Raw genomic sequence first — 20,257 nt, forward strand, 5'->3', positions numbered from 1 at the left:
GAGCATCTTTCTTTGGTCGTATCAGGCGTTTTGATTCCCTGACAAAATGTCACCGGACAAAATATCCCTGACACAATATATCCCTGGATAAAATATCCCCGTGACAAAATATCTCCAGACTAAATAACACCGAACAAAAGCCCCGATAATAAATTATCGAACCGATACTCCAATAAATAATATAACGATAAGGTGGCATGGCGCAAGTTTGACCGGATTAGGTTAGGTTATGTTAGGTTAGGTTATGTTAGGCTAGGTTAGGTTGCGCTGTATTGACTTGGGTTGGATTGTATTATGTTTGATCATGTGAGGTGTGGTTGGTAAGGAGGACAGGGTTAGGTTAGGTTAGGTTGAATAAAATATTGGAAAAAATTTCTTATAGCGATTTGTAGGGTGGGGGGGATATTTTGTCTAGGGATATTTTGTCCGGTGATATTATGTCGGGGGATGAAAAATCATGGAACCCTTTCGGTACATCAAAGGATAAATGAGGAGTTAGAGAGATATACCTACGTATTATAAGCAGAAGCAGGAACAAAGTGGGGCAGAGAACGGCAAATGGAGGTGTTGGGTGTTCTGCCTTCCGGGAAATGCGAAAATTGAAGAAGGATATAAGAAGGTCTTTTAGTTCCTTTAGAACACTATAAGTTCTAAGTCAATAATTCATTGAAATTATCAGTAGCACACGTGTATAATGATTGTAAACTTATTCGATCTCTTCAGCACGGCATAGACAGTCTCTACGAACCTATATATTGCCGTAATTAGACAGTGTAAGCGTTTGACTTATAGGTACATATAAAAAGTTTATTATGATTAATTTTCGGAGGCTTTTTCTTTAAGTTACTTTTTGAATAGAAAAATAATTTTACTGATGAAAAGGATTTTTGAAATATACTGAAAAACTTTTGTTTACTGTGAAATTTTAGTTTCAAAAGTTTCTATTAGGAATTATAATTTAGGTACTGAAAATTATACTTACTGTTCTATAAACGCCGTGAATAATCTTTCGACATTTTGAATACCATATTCAGACATTTGGGCCCCAACAATTAGTTCGCAAATAATTCGTTCTTCGCACTCTTTCTGTACAATTTTATCCAAATCATACGGACTTGATACGTTGTTGATATCTTCCAAGAGTTTTTGAGTTCTTCGCCTGGTGTCCATTGTCATAGTTTCTCTATACAATTAAAAAATTTCAAAAAAAGATCATTTAAATATAAGTACGATTAAATGTAGGTAATTCTAATTAGGAACAATGAAAATTTTGAAACATACGTCATCGATGTGTTGTTGTTGCTGTTGTTGTTAATTGGCGTAACATTAACTACAGCAGGTGATAAGGCACTTATCAGTAATCCTATTGGAATAACAGCGGCCAAAAATTTTACGGCTTTCTTCAAAAATAAATACTTGTAATTTGGATATTCCCTTTGAGGCGGATAATGCGGATGATCATAATATGTCTTTGAAATAGCAGGTGGTCTATCATAGGCGTCATAGTTTGCAACTTCATATAGTTCTTCTTTTGGATAATGCAGTCCTCTTGATGGGACATTTCCGTATTTTCCCAATTCTCGAACCTCATAGACTTCTTCCTTAACTTGAGATCCAACAGGTTTATGATAAAAGCTGTTCTCCGTTGTAGTACGTATTTCATAAACGTGTCCTTCCCCTTGACCTTCGTACTGATGGTCAGACACGAAATTGTAAGGGTGACTTGCACTTGTACGTATATGTGACGTTTCGGTGGGATACGACGCAACATCATCAGATGTTGATGATTTTTTATCAAAAGAATTAAAAGTTGCAGAAGGTAGTTGTGCGTTTCTTTCCGGGAATCTCCAACTTGGGCTGGATTTAATTGGCTCGGCAGGTTGTAAAATATATGGTGCTTTTCGGGGTTCCCCTATAGCTGGTACCACAGGTTGCTCGTTAAATTCAAAATTGGTATCCAACTGTGGGCTTGGTCTAAAATCTCTTGGACTTGGTTTGAAATTATCGTCACTTCTTTTGTAATGATCGTTACCACCATTTTCGTTCTTTTGACCATTTGGGTACATTTCACCAAATACGTGTCTCATGGGTTCCGTAATTCTTTCCAAAGTAACGTTGATGGGCTGATCGAAACGTATTTCCTCTTTAAAATTTGGATCGTCACCGTCCACTACCGATACAATATGTGGTAACTCGGTAAAATTTCGACAAACACAACTCGATATTGAAACAAAAATGGCTACAATTAGGAGTGACATCGTTGTTGTTCGATTTGAACGTAAAATGCCACAGTGAGTTCTATTTATAAATATTTGCCAGCAAAACTAATTCGAAAATGCTTTCCAAGCTTCATGCATCACGAAGAACAATTCAAAATAGCTTAAGTACAAACATATTGTATTTAGTAAACAAAGCATATAAAAAGAAAGTACATTTTGTAGATAATATCCGTTCTAAATGCATCAAAAAGTTATACTACTTCGTTCATTAAGTTTACAAGGAAGAATCTGTTCCTTACATGCCCGGTAGATAATGAGGGTAAGGTGGATAATGTTGGCTGTACCCACACGAAAAATTCCGAGTAAATAAACTTTATTTCACCCCATTTATTAGGATAACAGAAAATTGAAAACTATAATAAATAGTCACTTATATACATATATAAGAAAAACCTAATTTTTTTTTATTTATACGTCAATTTTGCTAAAAAAAATACAAAAATCAGATGAAATCTGAGATAGTCCATATCGACCTCTTATTTAATATCTTTAATTCTCCGGCAGCTTTCTGGGCAATGGTCCAAAAGCAGTGAAAAATACAAAATAATTATTTCATAAGAGTCATAATTTGTGTCAAAAACGATAAAGTTATGTGTAACGGTTTGACATCAAAATAAAAAGATTATTTATACGTAATATTTTTGGTTTAATCGAGGATAATGTTGAGTTTCACGTAAAACAGTTATTTTGGTTGCCTAATTTTCTTTGTAGTAGTATTTACTGTATGTTGGGTTGTGTATAAATTATGTTACAAATTGCAGTTTAATTATAAAAACACAATATAACTTAGCATTTACATGACAAAAATATAGTTTAAAGATGAAAAGTCGTTAGTCTACTTCAATGAAACTAAAATTATAGCCCAATTATAGTACTTATTTTAAATTGTCACGGCGCCTCCACCATAATTTTAAATAATTTTTTAATTCACTCTTTCTTGGGAAACCACTGTTCCTTTACGGAAGGTTGTGGACAACGATACTTCGCTATTTCTATTTCAGCATCGAAGAAACTAGATTGATGATAACAAAAGTATTCAGGATTTTTATATTCCCCATCTTTTTTAGCATTAGGTCCTACAGGTCCTTTAATCTCATTAATGACTGCACCACTAAGTCCTACCACTTTATTAAGATCGCCAATGTCTGACTGTGAAGGTGGGGGCCCCTTGTTAGTCTTTGAAGACTGTTTTGAAGGTGATTTGCTACTGCCTTGAGTCTTGCTGTATAAAANTATTAGTAAATTTATTAAACCTTCTTTTTGAAGACGGAGTCTAAAGAAATTTGAACTGTTACTGCTAACAACTATATTTATTTGATATACATAAATGCAGTCTGTGAAAGTAATTATGATTTCAAAACACTGAAATCTGTAGATGCAAATGAACATTTTTCACTTTGTTTGTCTAATCTGGGTATTTTTACGTTGTGTACTGCACTTAACGACTTTTTATACGATTTTTGATAGAGAAAGATTTTTTTGTCAGCTTTATTTGGGAAAAATTTGCTGTTTCTTTTTCAATTAAATTTTAGAAGATATCTTTTAAAAATATTACAAACTAATTACATTTTCTACATAATATTTTGTAGCTTGTTCGCGAATAGTATTGGCCATTACGTAATAACGAATTTCCGTGAGAAAAATCGTTCTCTAATTTTCTTTGTAGTTACTTAATTAGAGTTGTAATATTTGCTGTATGTTGGGTTGTATATGTGCTACATTACAAATTGTAGTTTAATTTTAAAAAGAAAAATATAAATTAGCATTCCTAATTGCGTCTATAAAGAAAAACTATAACTAAAGATGGAAATTTATCAATTTATTTTAATAAAACTATAATTATTGGTCAATTATATTTTCTGTTTGAAATTATCCCGGCGCCTCCACCAAAATTTGTAATAAATTTGTTTTTAGAAATATTTATTTTTATGAATATCTTATTTTCGGTATTAAAACGATTGCAAAATTAACCATTCAGAAGGATGATAAATGATTGTCAAAGGTTCTTGCTTACGAACAAACTCTTACAAAACCTCAATACATTGGTAAATTTGATTAGCAAATTACAAATTTTGTAATCTCTTTGTACATGTACTTTTAACTACTAATGAAAATAAATAAAAGCTGATTACGCTCCCGTCGAAAAAGTACACGTTCTTGGAGGCAAGCATTTTGTGAAAATCCTATTTATATATAAAGTAGCGAATTAATTAAATTGTTTTTCATTTCTTTTTGACTATCTATAAACAATTTTCCTTTTGTTTCAGCATGCCGGATAATTTGCTTCTGAAGGAACGCAGTTAGAACAAATTTTGTGAAAATCGCATTATGAAGGATTGAAAGAAAAAAAAATCCAATAAAATCGAATTAATTTTTGGGAAGAGAATTTCGGAAAATTGCGCATTATATTTTTTGATGTATTAAATTAATATTATTGTAGATGATACCGATTATAATAATCACTATTTTCTGCATTTCTGATTGTGAATTAGTTTAATTAGGATTTGCTTTCACTTGTAGCCTCCTTCGTAGTGTAAAATATCAAAACATTAAAGCACGTGTAGCCATGACCCAGCAAATGCAGATTGCTTCTATAGGTGGGTGTGTTTGGAATTGTTCTTTGTTTATTTATTCAACTGACGCTAAAGTATTTTCAAGGTGTCACTTCTAATATTTACCTATGCGGGTATAAATTCTAGGATTATCTACGTTAATAATGAGTTCATGCTAAATTTTAAATGTCTGCATAGGCTTGCTATTACTCCATTTTTGTTTTTATCGTATGTATACCAAGACAGGCGTGCAAGGAGTACTATCATCAAAATGAATAATTTATTATTTAAGAACATTATTAACAGCAAATACCCACTAGATGGCGGTATACTGTCTATACATGGATATTTATTATTTGTGACTATCAATACCAAAATTATTTTTCCAATTCCAACAATAGAAAAAACGAAAGAAAAGGGAAAGGATGCGTACATAGGATTTCGACAATGTTAAATGAGACAAGAGTTAAATATATTTAAAAATGTAGCGATGAGCTACAGAGATAGAAGAGTGATACTTAGTTTGTATAAGATAGATAGAAATAAGACAGAGATTAGCATTCTTAGATTTGCAGATGATTTAGCAGTATTAGCATCTAGCAAGGAGAAGTTAGAGATAGCTTTAAATAAAAGGGATGCGGTATTGATAAAACAGTACTGCATGAAAATAAATAAAAGGGAAAAAAATACTGGTATGCAAGGGAAGAAAAAGTAGGAAAATTAGAAAAAGTGCTGGTTTTAGGTATCTAGGAAGTCAGGTAGGTCAGAACAGAAGGAGTAGTAGGGATACAAAGCAGAGCCTTCGATAAAAAGAAGGCACTATACTCGAGAACGGTTAATTTAGAAATTCGCAATAGATTGTTAAAGGTGTTTTTTGGAGCGCGGCAGTGTACGGGTGCGAAACATGGACAGTGGGCGCTGCGGAAAAGGAAAGGTTAGAAGCGTTCGAACTGTGGTGTTACAGGCGAATGATGAGGATAGAGTGAATAGAGAAGGTTAGAAATGAAGAGGTATTAGAAAGAATNTCAGTGACAATGCGACAACAATTGAAAAAGAATGATGGCCGACAACTGCAACAATTAGAAAAGAATGATGGCCGACATCGGTAACAATGCGATAATTGAAAAAGAATGATGGCCGACAACTGCAACAATTAGAAAAGAATGATGGCCGACACTACGTCATAGTGTAGCAATAAAAATGGCCGGGGACAGGGGAAGAACTAATTATTATAAAATAATTGATTACCGTGCGTGGGCATTTAAAAGTGATCACCTGTATATTAAATATACACTCGGTTTGAATATAGGCAACTTCTTTTAAGCCTGAATGTTAACGGGTAGCATACTATACAGAAATAAAGAGTGTCAACTTAACCTGCAATAAATGTGACGTTTAGATAACATCGTCACTTTTAGCAATGTGTTTATTTAAATTAAATGATATTTAATGGAAAAAATGGCAAGACCTCATACGAATTATGAATATAATTCGTTAAAAAGTGAAGATTTTGAAATCGACTTGAAGCCTGAGGAAACTAAATTAGAGGTTTGTCTATTATTTATTTTTTTACACTTTTATGAATAAGGAAACTATGTTTTTGCATATTTAGCTTTATGATGACCTGGAAGAACACGTTGAGGGTGAAATTAGAGTTCCTGGGAGCAAAAGCAACGCAAAATTAGGAGAACCTGGGTTCAACTCATTAGATGAACCAATAAAAGAGACCATAGTAAGAATGCCCTTATCAAAACTTTGTGTCAAGTTTCATCTTATTGTTTTTATAGCTTAGAGATGTTAAAATAATTGGTATAAAGTTTTTCTATGTATTATTCCCAAGAGAGAAAAAGACACTTTTAAAGGAATGTAAGTAATAAATAGTGTTTAATGTGTCTTATAATTGAAATCCTGGATGTTGTAGGGGACCTATGGGGACCTTTAATCATATGCACATTCATGGCAATGTAAGAAAATAGTTGTATTACAATTCTTTCAGTAATAAATTAATTTTTAAGGATATTACAAGGCTCTAGAGTAGATAAATCAAATGATGGAGGCCCTGAATTTGCCGAAGTATTTATTATTGTTTGGGTGGGTTCTATGATTGTAACGCTCAATTCCAAACTTTTAGGGGGACACATGTAAGTAATCTTTATTACATTAATTTGTTTAATAATCAGTACACAGACACAATACGGTTGTTTGAAGTTTTACATTTTATTTTTGACCATCTATTAAGACATTCATATAGATGTATTAATAGTTATAATTAAAATTGCGATCAGTGTCATGTTTTATACAAGGGTGAGTGAAGATGATCTATTAAAACTAAACTTTAAGAACACATTTACACATTAGAAAAATATTAAAATTCCCATGTACTTATTATAGTTTTTATTTTTCTTTCGGTTATAAGACTTTTAATGACATACTCTGCTAAGTTCATCTTGATTAGTTTTAACTTAATTGTGTTCTAGATCATTTTTTCAAAGCATATGTGTTCTTGGCTATTGCTTACTTCCTACGGCAATGGCATTGATTATTTGCCGAATAATTTTATTTATGGAGCAAACGTACTTTTTGTTTTTCTTTCGTTTTACTGTGACCATGATTGGGTATGCATGGGCAGTATATGGTAAGTTTTTCTCCAAACCAAATATTACAAATTTATTAACTAAAATTGACAATGAACTTCTATTACAAATTTTCCTAATATTTACTTCTTTATTTACTTGTATTGTGAATATTATTCTATATATTTTTTCTTCGCTGTTATTTTTATCTTTTTGAAGTTTAAATATCGTTTTCTAGCATCAGTAATTTTTCTTGGAGACAGTCAAAAGTCTGGTCGAAAAGCACTTGCAATGTACCCTATATGTCTGTTTTATTTCGTTATTTCATGGCTCGTGATCTCTCACACAAATGCATAGTACTATTTAGTTAATTTGTGATAGATATTTGGGTATGTAAATACTTGTTAGATTAAGGCCACTTTTAAATGTTCTATTTATTTAATACATAATCCATAATGACCAAGGATTTTAACTTTATTTGTGAAATTTAATTCATGCAGATAAGTTTTATAAAAATTACAAAAAAAAACTGATATCTGAGAAATTAATACACCTATCGAATGTCTGCTTTATTTATATATATTTTACGATAACAAAGAAAATACGGCCTATTCTTCATACTGACTTTGTCAGGCGTAGTCCTCTTTGTATCTTTATGTTTAATTTCCTGTGTAAGCATATATAAAAGTTATTATATACGTTTATCATTCACTTATTAAGCATACCATATGAATTAAATCACTTAAGTAGCTAACAGTACGTACACATTTTTATTTTTCTCTCTGATACTGAGTTTATTTGCATTAAACTCACAGGTCAAAGGTGATACGAATTACAAACATAGAATAACTAAATAACGTTCATTATACAGTACTAAAAATGAAAAACTTATTTAATTTAATTCTGTTACTTTCATTACTTTGTGAAGTTTTGTGTTATCAGTGTGTGGACCTTAATAACAAACCTGTAGACTGGTAAGAATTGCCTGAAAATTTACACTTGTAATGGGAAATGATCGATCATTATAATTTGTAGGTTTTATGCTTATAAATTACCTCTTGAATCTAAACATGAAAATACGTTGATTGCTACCGGTGCTGCATACACGTATATGACGTCAAATAATTACCGCAGTGGGTGGATTTTGTCCCCAAAATCAATCAATGATACAGATTCGTTGGTAGGATTGACTTTAAAACCTGTGTTTGATTTAAAAAATGTAAGTTTTATTTATGCTATTATTATCAGTAAATAAGGATTAATAAATTGTTTGCGGAACGACGTTTTGCTGCATATATATTATGTTTCAAATTATTAATAGAATTATCAATTATTTGACAATTTTTGATTTACTGAAAATTAACATACTAATTGAAATTGTGCCATAAAGTGCTATAAAAATTAATGATACAGACACTGCATTGGTAGTAAATATGTCGGTTATTTTTCAATAAAAATGGCTTCAAAAATAAATTGCTTAAAAGAATGTGCACAATTGTTATTTAATTAGCCTTATAAAAATTATACCGAATTAAAATTTAATTGGATTTAAATCAATTCCACAAATTAAAAAAAAAATGGTCCAATTTTAATGTAGTGACAGTCAACAGTTTTTATTTTATTCTTAGAAATACCATCAAATTTTTATGCTAAAATAAATTGAAGTATAATTTTTATTGGTGCTGAATTAAAATTAACTAATAAAATTAATTGGCTCTACTAAAAATCTTGTTATTATAATAGTACATTTTAGGCATTTAAAATTATAACGTACAATTAAAATTACGATGTACATAATTTTAATTTTCTTTTCTTTAATTTTGGTATAATTTTAAACCTGTAAATATAATAGTAGCATTTTCTAACAAACAGTCATGTACTTATTTCATTATATCATTAAAAACTAAAATGTCGTGCCATAATATGTTTATCATCTTTTTCCTTATATTCAAATCATATTTAATCAAATTATTGACTGTTAGTTTCTATAAAATTAAAACTTCATAAACCTTTTAAGACAAATAATGGCTTATACATTCTATACAATGATGAACAACCTGAAGGAACGGTAAATTTTCGTAAGGGACATACAAAGGGGACCATTTTAGCTAATGAAAAGGGTGGCTTATGGCTTCTACATTCGGTGCCGAAATTCCCTTCAACAAATGCAGGGTCCTACTTTTATCCACACAACGGATACCAATATGGTCAAAGTTTTCTCTGCATTTCTTTTGATCTGATCAATTTAAACTTGATAGGTACTCTTCTACATGTTATTTTTAGGTCTCATTATTCTTTTATAAAATGTTTTATAAAAATTAGGGAAACAGTTGCAATACAATGAGCCATTTATATATGAACATAACATTCCTGATTCGTTAATGTCAACTTTGCCAAATATCGTGGATGTTATCAATGGACGAACCATGAATGGCTCTAGGCCATTTAATCTAGTCAATTTAAACTCCATAAATGGCACCAAATTTTGGTCTTTTGCTAAAGGAAAGCATTTTAACAAAGACTTGTATGAGGATTGGGTTGCTCCTGCATTCAACTCTAGTTTATTAGTAGAAACTTGGTTGAATGGAGCCGGTCGTCTACCCTCTGATTGCAAAAGAATGTTTCAGTAAGTTTTGCGATTTTTTAAAGTGTTTTTTAACTTTTAAAATTTATATTAAGTTTTGATGTGACAATTATCCTTGTTTACATTTTAGTGTGCAAAATATCGAGTCATTAACTATCAAAATAGCAAATTTATCATTTAGTTCTTCCAATGACCATTCAAAGTGGGCTGTAACTCCTTCTGATAATTCGCAATTTTGGACGTGCATAGGAGATATAAATAGAGCGGTAAGAATATTACAAATTGGCTTACTGTTTTAGGTGGTATTGATCAATTTTTATTATAGAAACCTCAAGAAAAGAGGGGGGGTGGAACTGTATGTTTTTCCAATAAAAACATTGCTGCAGCCTATCAGACGAGTATAACTACTTTAGAAAATTGCAACTAATATTTTTGTTAAATGATGTAGATACAATTGTGTTGGACATATTTATTTGTTACATATACATATCTACAGTCATTAGTATGTAGATTCTGATCTTAAATATTTATTAAATACAACAATTTAGCAAATAATTTTTTAATTCACTCTTTCTTGGGAAACCACTGTTCCTTTACGGAAGGTTGTGGACAACGATACTTCGCTATTTCTATTTCAGCATCGAAGAAACTAGATTGATGATAACAAAAGTATTCAGGATTTTTATATTCCCCATCTTTTTTAGCATTAGGTCCTACAGGTCCTTTAATCTCATTAATGACTGCACCACTAAGTCCTACCACTTTATTAAGATCGCCAATGTCTGACTGTGAAGGTGGGGGCCCCTTGTTAGTCTTTGAAGACTGTTTTGAAGGTGATTTGCTACTGCCTTGAGTCTTGCTGTATAAAATTTTACCAGCTGTGTATTGTCTTCCAACTGCAGCAAATTTACATTTAGAAGGAAAAGAAAGGATACTGTTTAAAATCATGTTTGGGAATCCAATCAATTACGTAAAATACAGTCTACAAAGTTGTTTTTATCTACTTTGACATTGCTGAAAGTGAGGTTATATCATAGATAAAGGTTATTTGGTAAGATTTATGGGTGAGGCATTCGATCATAGATTTTTCCATAGATTTAAGATTGATCCAAACTATACAATTGTAACTTGCCTATGGTTCTTAATGATTCTAACTTGTCTATGATTCTAACCAATAAAGTTATTGTGAAAGCCAAAAGTAAAAATTTCTTATTCAATCTCAAAATTATTTGTCGAAATTGTTGTATATTTTAAACCAATAGCTGTGTTCGTTTCACTTCAATATGGGAAAGAAGAATAAGCCTGTTTTCAATGGATATGCTTGTTTTATGAACGACTTTCAAAAAAAAAGCGGACAGAAATTTAACAGTAAAAAAGACTTAGCAGAAGCTGCGGCGTCCCACTGGGCAGTAAGTCTAAAGCATTGTTTATTTTTAAATCCTAGTAACCACTCGTTGTGTATTACATTTCAGAAACTAACCCAACAGCAGCAACAGGTATATAAAGATAAAGCCAAAGGTCTCAAAGGTGAAGCTGCAAGATACACTTCGCAGGGTGTTAATGTTGATATTATATTGGCAGAAGAAAATCGGAAAAAGCTAATTGAACAAGAAATGAATAACTACATTAATTCACTAATGATTTCATTAAGTGAAAGCAACGAATTTCCGTTTCAGATGTTTCATCTAATAAGCATAAATGAATTCTGTTTTTTTAATGGAAATAAGCGTTTCATTCCAGCTGAAATTGCTGTTATAAAGTTTAATTTACAAGATGGAGTTATAGCAGATAATGTTTTTCATTATATTATAAAGCCAGGTAGTACTAAAAGCAAATGTTGTTACTGTTATTAAAAGTGACACTACAAATATAATAATTGTAGGTAAGTTACCTCTTGGATATACCGCTGATGCTACAAAGATATCAAATGAAACTCATCAGTTGCCTGTTCCCTTGGGTATTGATAAGAGTGAAGACAACAGACATGAAGTTACAGAAGGACTTCTAAAATTTCTTAGGGTATATAGTGTAAATGATTTTAGGCTTTTTCTGTTTAAAGTGTTTATTTATTGTAGGCTGGTATTTCAACGGTTGAAAGGGATTTTCCTCCTCTTTTCTGTGAAGATAAGTATAGAGAAAAAGTGCAAAATGTTGTTAAGTATTTATTAATAGATCAAGGTATTAATTGAATAAATAGTTTTTGTATTTATGATTGTATATTTGTAATAATTTGCAGGCTATAGTGAAGATCTGATAAAAATTTACTCACTGGATTCTTTTTTTTATCAGCTGCGTAATACAACAGCTGATGGTGAAATTATTTGGCCAAGTATCACCTTAAGTACTCTAGAATTAGAACGTGATGTATATGATTATTGTCCAGGAATCGCATGTGATGTATGAAGAAAAAAGAATATAATATTACTTATACCAAATTTTCTTTTTCTTTTTTAGTTTCATGATAATTCAGATGTTCCAAACTTCTGTACACGTTCAAAAGTGGTTCGTCTTACATATATAATTTGTGAAAATTGTTGCCCTGTGTTGGGCATTACCCTTATTCCAGGTCATCATATTCCTGCAAGAGCTACCACGATTGAAGCAATTGTACCACAAAATGATTCCTTCTCAACTATCTCTGAAGTAAAATTGTACTGTATGTGATAGATAATTGTTTTTTGATTTATTTAAAAATTTTTTAGATTAGACAAGGTACTGGTAAACCTAAACATAGCGCTATTTCCTCAAGAACTTTATCAGAGGCATCATTCCACACTGATTTCACTTGTGAAGAGGATAATGATAATGCAAGCATCAGTGAGGTGAGTTGTTTTTTATTTTATTGTTTATGAGAGATTATTGTTGTATTTATTTATAATTTAGAGTAGCCAATATTCTTCTTGGATGCCAGTTCATTCTAGAAGACCTAGAAGGGATATGACATATGAAAATAGTGACCCAGTTACTAACATATCTGGTTTAACTCAGAGCGAATCTTTAAGTTCCAACGCAATTCGTAGACCTAAAATACCATGTAAGTTACTTTAACATTATCTTTCAAAAATGAGACTTCATTGTAGTGGATAAAAAAGCCATTATTATGTCATCCTGAATGGCACTCTAATTGCTTATTAATTTGTTTTTGGCTTTAAGCAGTACTATCAACGTTAAATACTTTTTTATTACCCATTTATGAAAATTATTACCAAAAAAATCTTTTTTACTTTCAGCTGCTGCTTTAGGAAAGGAATTTAGTCAAATGTTTTTAAATGATAATCATAGAGCACCAGGGGCAGGTAAATTATTATTTTTAATATTTTGTCTATTTTTTTTATATTATTTAATAATTTTGCGATCATTTAGGTTCTTCAAGTTCACTTCCTATAACCAGAGGTAAGTTATTTTTATATACTGCTGACCCTCTAATATTTAGGTGGATGATTATGATTGATTGTATTCAATTATGTTTTCCACAATTTGAAATAGTTTTCCAATGTAATGGATTTCCAGTTATATAATTCATTCTTGTATTCATATGTTCATGAACCCTATGATGTTAATCCTCAACTGAAAGTCCATTTTCTTGGAAACTACATTTACTAATGGGTCACGATAATTTTTAGAACATTATTAATTATATTTTTTTAAGGTCGGGGAAGAGGAGCGTTTGCAAAGCTGAAAGAAAAAAATTAGTTTATTATTTACTCCTTTTATTTTTTTACTAATGTTCATTTACTGTATTTTTTTCGTCGTTTGTTAGTTTTATAATTTAATATTAAAATGTATGTTCTCGAGCTTTTCTTTAAATGCTGTGACTTTTACTGATAGCAGTAAATAATTGTTTATTGTTAGTGAATTAAAAGGATATTGTGTTATACTTTGCAATGTCAATATATTTTATACTTACGTTTATATTCAATGAGAAATACTTTAGTTTAAGAAGTCATAAATAATTTGTTTGTTTTTATTCGTCAATTACTGGACAAATATAAATAATTTGCATTAATGTATTTTAATTAATGTTTTTCAGTTACAAAATAACCATTGTTATCGTTTAAAAAACCCCCATTTTCCTAATAGCAATTTCTTCTATTTTTTTTTTTCTTGATTGAATGATTTTTATTCTTTATTTCTGGTATTTGGTTTATTTTTGTATCACTTATTCTTTAAATTTTTCAACTTCTTCCTCTTTTGTTTTTCTGAATATCTCCCTTTTATTTGAGTTAATCCTATTATGTTAGATTTGTTACTTTTTAACGCTTAAATATTACCATGGTCCTGATACTTTTTATTGCTTTGTCGGGTTTTTATGCCCACAAATTCTTACTTATTTTTTTGACACAGTAATTAATAAGATACTTCTATTATTTTACATATGCATTCCAAACGTCTTAAAACATCTTATAATTTTATAGGAATCGTAGTAATTATTTAAATAAAATAATAGCTGGGTCCGTCGATATGCACATCACACAAAAACTGCTGGATAGATTTTGATCAAATTGTTTTAGTTTTATTACCTAAACGTCTGGTCTTTATCTCCAACAAAAATTATCAGGGTATTCTTAATGAAGTATAATACTAAACAGGCCTTTCTATCTGGAAGTTATTGCATTTATTCAAGTAAACAAGAATACAACTGCAAGCTTAATTAAATATTAACGGTCGATGATTATGAGCAAGCATTTGGATGCGTCTGTGACACTAAGGAACAAGCGACTTGCTTAAAGTTTCTTATGCTATCATTTTGAAGCACCTGGTCAAAGGTCTACAAAAAAAATAATTAGTAGAAAACATGAATATAACTATAGTTATAATTTCTTTTTTTCTTTGACAACAAAAGGCTATCAGTCCTAATAATACTTACTTTATTGTAAAGAATTGTAGGAACGAATTTTGGTTTTATCGCCTGCGTTTCTCGTTCAGCTTGCAATTGTAACATTGTTCCAATATTTGAATTGTAACATGTCATAATTTCACTCCACTGCAATCCTGCCTCTGTAGCACACTGAAAAAATCAACCTACTTATGCAATTCATTTTAAATGCAGTGAATTGGTTTTTATATTATGCAACTGTATCTTTTAGGGTGCGGTATAAACAAGGAAATGTGATATAATTATGCAGACAGTAAAACGCAATAACGTTTATCAGGTGAAACAGAAACACTTTATAATTTATGATTTGCATCTTTCTCTGTATTACATTTGTAGTGTTAAAATTTTGCTAAAGTAAAATAAAAACTTAAGTTTCTATTTTACAATTAATGAGAAAGGTAGTGTTCCAATTAGAGTAAATTTAGAATTTTAGTTTACAAGGATGTTAGTGCAATATTGTTAAAAATGTTGTAAAGCTAAAAAAGGGAATTTAAAAAGGGAGTTTTATTAAATGATAGAAGAAGGTAAGGCAATTAATGGAAATTGTACCCTTTCTGCAAATCCTAAAGGGTCATTTTCTTGAAAAAAAGATACCATTGCACATTTAACATATTCAACTTGAGTGGATTGATCGGGAATCCCCTGAAGGGCGCATGACATTATTTTGTTTCTGTTGCATTCCCCAGGTCCGTGTTGACACTGGAAACTTTCACCATCATTTATGCTCTAAAAAATAATTGTTTTCTCCCTTAATTGTTCATTTTCAATCATATTTGCCTATTGCTTTAAAACTTACTTGACTTTTACCAAAAGGTACAAAATGAATATTTATATACGGTTCTAGTTCTTTCCACGAAGGGTGCAATTGGTTCCTAACGAATCTTAAGCTATCAGGGCACAAAGCTTCATAAAGGATGTCCACATTTAACTGTAACAAATAAGGAAATATTAATGAGCGATTTATTATAAAAAATAATATGTTAGAGAGTCGGTAAATTGTTAATAATTTTCAAGAAATAGGTACCGAAATATTTTTTTCATATTTATTTTACATTGTCCGATTTTATGCAGCAGGAGCGTAATATATTGCGATATATGAATCTCTAACCGAGATTTTACTGTTATAAATCGCGTCCTTGTGCCGATTTTCTCATAGTTCATTATTCTTTATTTACCGTAGTTATTACCCTAGTTAAAAAAATGATTGAATACACTTCTTTATTTGCAAAGAATGTGTTCTTTCTTTCCAAGCTCATATTTCAGGAATTACCTTTTTTTCAATTTATGTAGACAATAAATAACAAAAGTAATATTTGAAGAATTAAGAATAATATAATTTATTTTCATATTTTACCTTTTAATTTAATTTTACTTATTCATAAATTATTTAATCAAGCCTACGGTATTAATAAATGTGTATTTTAAAAGGATCACAACGTTTAGAGTAATCTTTGTATAAAATGTGCATTTTAGGTGAATGTATTATCGACCTTGACAAGGGCACGGTCAAAATATCATTATCTCTCGTCACATCTGGGCACAAAAAAGGTACTTGATCACATGGAACAAACAATTGTGAACGCTGAAGTTGTTTACTTTTATAACTCTTTAAAAATAATGAGAATTATATCGCGTATAAAATATTCTTTCGGGCACACTTCATTAATTAATTCGTTATTGTCCTTGGACTTACTAAATGGGTTTTTAAAAAGTGTTGAACTGTAAGAATTAAAGTGAAATTGTGTTTTTAGAATTTATTTTTGATATAGCAAGAAAACCCACGGCTTAAAAGATGAATTTGTCATGCAGTAGGCGCAGGTAAAAATGTAGAAGTCGAATAAAAATTGTAATATTTGTGCATTATATTCTCAATAAGGTTATATTATTATCTGAATATTTATAGTTAATAGCCCGCTAAAGTTAACAAGCAATTATGTGGACAAACAAAAGAGTAATTACTTGGATTACAAAATGGCAGTTTTATTTTAAAATACGTTATTGTATTCTTAAATATTAATTAAGTAAGTTAAGTTAATATAAAAAGTAAATTAATTAGTGACGGCAAAGGAAACTTAAATTAATGATTACTGATTAGGAAAACGTTATGGGGTTTTCTTTTTTGATGGTAAACGCTGAATGGTTTTTGTATTTAAAGTTACCTTGAACTTGGATTGGAAAAAAATTGTGTACAAAATAATCAAGGCAAAAAGAGTAATAATGTCTTTATTGGTTATAGAACCGACAGTACTAATTCTACCTTACGTTAATTTGTTTGTTATTTGGCGCATATTATAGTATATATTGCAATTAATATATATATATATAATTAATAATAATAAATTTTTATTCCATGTAACTTTAGGAAGAATAAGTTGCTTCTTCTCGTTGTTGATACGCAAAAACTCGCACTTTTACCGAACTTCTGGCAAAACGCTTATAAAAGTATTTTATTCATGTTCAACTTTCATATTTTTTTTACGCCTTTTAATAACGTAAAATATTGTAATGTGATACGGAAGTACTTTGTTGGATTGTATTTATTTGTTTATCAGTTATTTTATAGCAATTTCTTGATACATTTACAGCAAATAAACAATAACTTCGTGCTTTTAAAGCGTACATACTAAAATATTGTGCTTGGTCATTTTTCTTTCAATAAGAACAAAATTTTTTCGCAATATAGAATGTATGTTTAACAAAAATGTAGGTAAAAGAACAATAAACTTCTACTTTTTTGGTAAATGTTTATCGATTAAAAGTGCAATACAATCCAACAAAGTACTTTCGTATCACTTTACGGTATTTTACATTGTTAAAAGGTGCAAAAAAATATGAAAGTTGAATATGAATATAATAGATACTTTTATAAGAATTTTACCAGGAGTTTTGTAAATAATATTAATTAATTGATCTTTAAATTCAAATTTAATGGGTTAACTAATCTTTTTATCTTTATTCTTTTATTATTGTATCTAATCTTTTGTTTTAAATAGGTACATTTCCGCACTTCAGTTATCTATTTTAACTGTTTTCATTGGTTTATCGCAATTCTTCAATTATTATTTTACTTAACGGAAATAATTACTAAATTTACATGAACAACTGATGTTGTATGTAGGTATCTATCAATAAATGAAAACAAACTTACTGTTTTCATTATTTGATGTTTTTACAATGAGTTTTAGTTTTACTTACCTTTTCTAATCCGTGCGCATCTTTGCAGAAAAATGAAAGAATTAGTATTAAAGTTAAGCACAATATATCTTTTTTAGAAACACTCATATTTACTAATACTTCTTTTGCCAATTTTTTTTATTGTTGTCCACGTGTTTTGTTGATGTAAACCAGACTAGGATTGATTTCTATTGAATATGTGTTTAAATATAAAATGAATGAGAAAAATAATCTCTTTATCGTATTTTTTTTTATTATTGTATCTGATCATTTGTTCTAAATACTTCATTTTTGCACTTCTGTTATCTATTTTGACTTTTTGATTGAATTTGTTTAATTAATTGATACCTTCAGATCGATTAGTAGTTATGTCGCAATAAGAATTCTTGTTATTTGATGGAAATAATGAATTAATTCATATAAGTAACCCATAAAAAATTGTTATTAACTTTGTGCGATATTAAAAGGAATGAGAAGATATTCAACAAACAGAAAAAACTGGTTGTTGGCATAATTTAGTTTTGAACTATAGATAGTTATATAACAACTTGTCGCTTTTTTTTTAAATGGTTTATAGTAGTTTTAATTGCTTCGTTTTGATTTTGCTTACCTTATTTAATCCATGTACATCTTTGAAAAAAAACGGAAAGACTAGAATTAAGGTCAAGCACAACATATTTTTTTTAAAAGCACTCATATTTATTACTAATTTTTCTTTTATCAATTTTTCTAATGTTGTACGTACAGACAGACACGTGTTTTATTGAAGTGAATCAGACAACATATAAGTTTAATCTAAACGTTTCAGTGAAAGTTAGTACAAGACTGCACCTATATGGTGTAATTATGACCAAGTAGCTTTGACAAATATTTAAATTTGACTGCCATTTAGTTGATAATTACGGTCACATAGGTAACACTTATTTATAATCCGGATTTTAGAAGTGTGAAAAATATATAAATAACACAAAGAAAACAGAAATTAACAAGAAATTTGCATGCTTTCATGTGTAAACTATCGGTATAGGTACTGGTACCTACGCAAATTTAATTGTTTTAAATTTATCAACTGAAATAATAAGCAATTATTAAATATTAAAATAATATTAACAAAGACGGTAGAAAGGGGGCTTGGGGTAGGGTTAATTTACCTCCAAAAGTGGGATCAACCCCTTCCAAAATTATTGTAAAAGAGGGTTAAGTAAATAAACCACAACTTTGAATAATAATTAAAAGTAGATACTACACATGTATTTAAGACATTCTTTTGATGTTTCTACTGTTTTTGACTGAAACAATTCTTTGAAACACCCTGTGTATATGTTTAATATTTTCAGTTATACTCTGCGTTCGTGTGGTTGTTACTGAAGCAATTTACACTGTAAAATGCATTAAATCTTCTAATTTTTACTAGTAACTTCGCCCCAATGAAACTTGAGTTATATCGTATCTAGACCACTCCTGAATGTTTATTCATGTCTATAAAATCCCGTTGAAACATTTTTAATTGTCTTAAAGATTAACTCGTACTGGCAGACAGACAGACAAAAATTTTTTGTAAAGGTAGTTTGTACCTTAACAACATACAAATAATAAATAACATAAAAATGCCAATTATTTTGATATGACAGCTAGACACTTTAGTTTTATCTGTACGTATGTACGGAGATTAATATGTAAAATATTTGCAACAAATATTGTTATTGCAATATCAAATAGTAAGTTGAAGTATAGACTCAAAGTCAAGTATGAGGTAAAAAGTTTTTTTATTATAAAAACGACCACCGACGTTTCGCCTTTGTTAATAACTCTATTAAAGCATGTTTTTTAAATTAATACATTGTGTTACCCTGAAGCAGCAACTTAGGCGAAACGTCGGTGGTCGTTTTTATAGTAAAACCACTTATTATCCTTAAGAGGAAAGAAAGGACTTTTCAATCAAATTTTACAAGATGTCTCCTAAAAATATTACCAATTTATTAGTTTTTCCACATAATATTTTGGAGCTTGTTCGAGAATAGTATTGAGTTTCATGCAAAAAGTTATTTTAGATAGAAAAATCGTTTGCTAATTTTCTTTGTACTCACTTTATTAGTTGTAATATTAATGTATATTGGGTTGCATATATATTATATTATAAATTGTAATTTAATTGTTACAAAAACAATATAAATTAGCAACCCTAACTGTATCTACTAAGAAAAAAACCTTGATTAAAA

The 20,257-nt window shown here is 29.9% G+C and overlaps 5 protein-coding genes across 6 annotated transcripts; 3 read left to right on the top strand and 2 right to left on the bottom strand.

Annotated features, from left to right (window-relative positions):
• Positions 1 to 978: 978 nt before the first annotated feature.
• Positions 979 to 2,258, bottom strand: LOC108735034. The gene is made up of 2 exons (XM_018466823.1): positions 1,282 to 2,258; positions 979 to 1,183 (listed from the first exon to the last, which is right to left on the bottom strand). Exons 1-2 carry the CDS (start codon positions 2,256 to 2,258, stop codon positions 979 to 981), a joined length of 1,182 nt encoding a protein of 393 aa, XP_018322325.1.
• Positions 2,259 to 6,084: 3,826 nt separating this feature from the next.
• On the top strand, positions 6,085 to 7,863 carry LOC108735062 (protein YIPF6). Its single transcript, XM_018466853.2, has 7 exons — positions 6,085 to 6,379; positions 6,444 to 6,563; positions 6,619 to 6,697; positions 6,753 to 6,795; positions 6,847 to 6,972; positions 7,309 to 7,466; positions 7,643 to 7,863. Exons 1-7 carry the CDS (start codon positions 6,281 to 6,283, stop codon positions 7,759 to 7,761), a joined length of 744 nt encoding a protein of 247 aa, XP_018322355.1. The 5' UTR covers positions 6,085 to 6,280; the 3' UTR covers positions 7,762 to 7,863.
• A 173-nt stretch (positions 7,864 to 8,036) lies between these two features.
• On the top strand, positions 8,037 to 10,543 carry LOC112905906 (plancitoxin-1-like). Its single transcript, XM_025979267.1, has 6 exons — positions 8,037 to 8,378; positions 8,440 to 8,623; positions 9,422 to 9,662; positions 9,727 to 10,030; positions 10,119 to 10,254; positions 10,314 to 10,543. The coding sequence occupies exons 1-6, from the start codon at positions 8,284 to 8,286 to the stop codon at positions 10,413 to 10,415; spliced, it is 1,062 nt and encodes a 353-aa protein (XP_025835052.1). The 5' UTR covers positions 8,037 to 8,283; the 3' UTR covers positions 10,416 to 10,543.
• Positions 10,544 to 11,127: 584 nt separating this feature from the next.
• Positions 11,128 to 13,968, top strand: LOC108735061 (protein maelstrom homolog). Its single transcript, XM_018466852.2, has 11 exons — positions 11,128 to 11,397; positions 11,461 to 11,806; positions 11,871 to 12,007; positions 12,064 to 12,166; positions 12,225 to 12,385; positions 12,443 to 12,631; positions 12,691 to 12,810; positions 12,872 to 13,022; positions 13,219 to 13,284; positions 13,352 to 13,381; positions 13,638 to 13,968. The coding sequence occupies exons 1-11, from the start codon at positions 11,272 to 11,274 to the stop codon at positions 13,679 to 13,681; spliced, it is 1,473 nt and encodes a 490-aa protein (XP_018322354.1). The 5' UTR covers positions 11,128 to 11,271; the 3' UTR covers positions 13,682 to 13,968.
• Positions 13,969 to 14,580: 612 nt separating this feature from the next.
• Positions 14,581 to 18,828, bottom strand: LOC108735065 (GILT-like protein 1). Of its 2 annotated transcripts, none has more exons than XM_018466858.1 (5): positions 18,649 to 18,828; positions 15,661 to 15,792; positions 15,414 to 15,590; positions 14,856 to 14,996; positions 14,581 to 14,756 (listed from the first exon to the last, which is right to left on the bottom strand). In XM_018466858.1, exons 1-5 carry the CDS (start codon positions 18,733 to 18,735, stop codon positions 14,661 to 14,663), a joined length of 633 nt encoding a protein of 210 aa, XP_018322360.1. In that variant the 5' UTR covers positions 18,736 to 18,828; the 3' UTR covers positions 14,581 to 14,660. The 2 variants fall into 2 exon arrangements, with proteins under 2 accessions (XP_018322360.1, XP_018322359.1); XM_018466857.1 differs by lacking the exon at positions 18,649 to 18,828 and adding an exon at positions 18,060 to 18,232.
• Positions 18,829 to 20,257: the final 1,429 nt, after the last annotated feature.

This window comes from Agrilus planipennis, unplaced genomic scaffold, assembly GCF_000699045.2.
Source record: "Agrilus planipennis isolate EAB-ADULT unplaced genomic scaffold, Apla_2.0 scaffold20, whole genome shotgun sequence".
Lineage (NCBI taxonomy): Eukaryota > Metazoa > Arthropoda > Insecta > Coleoptera > Buprestidae > Agrilus > Agrilus planipennis.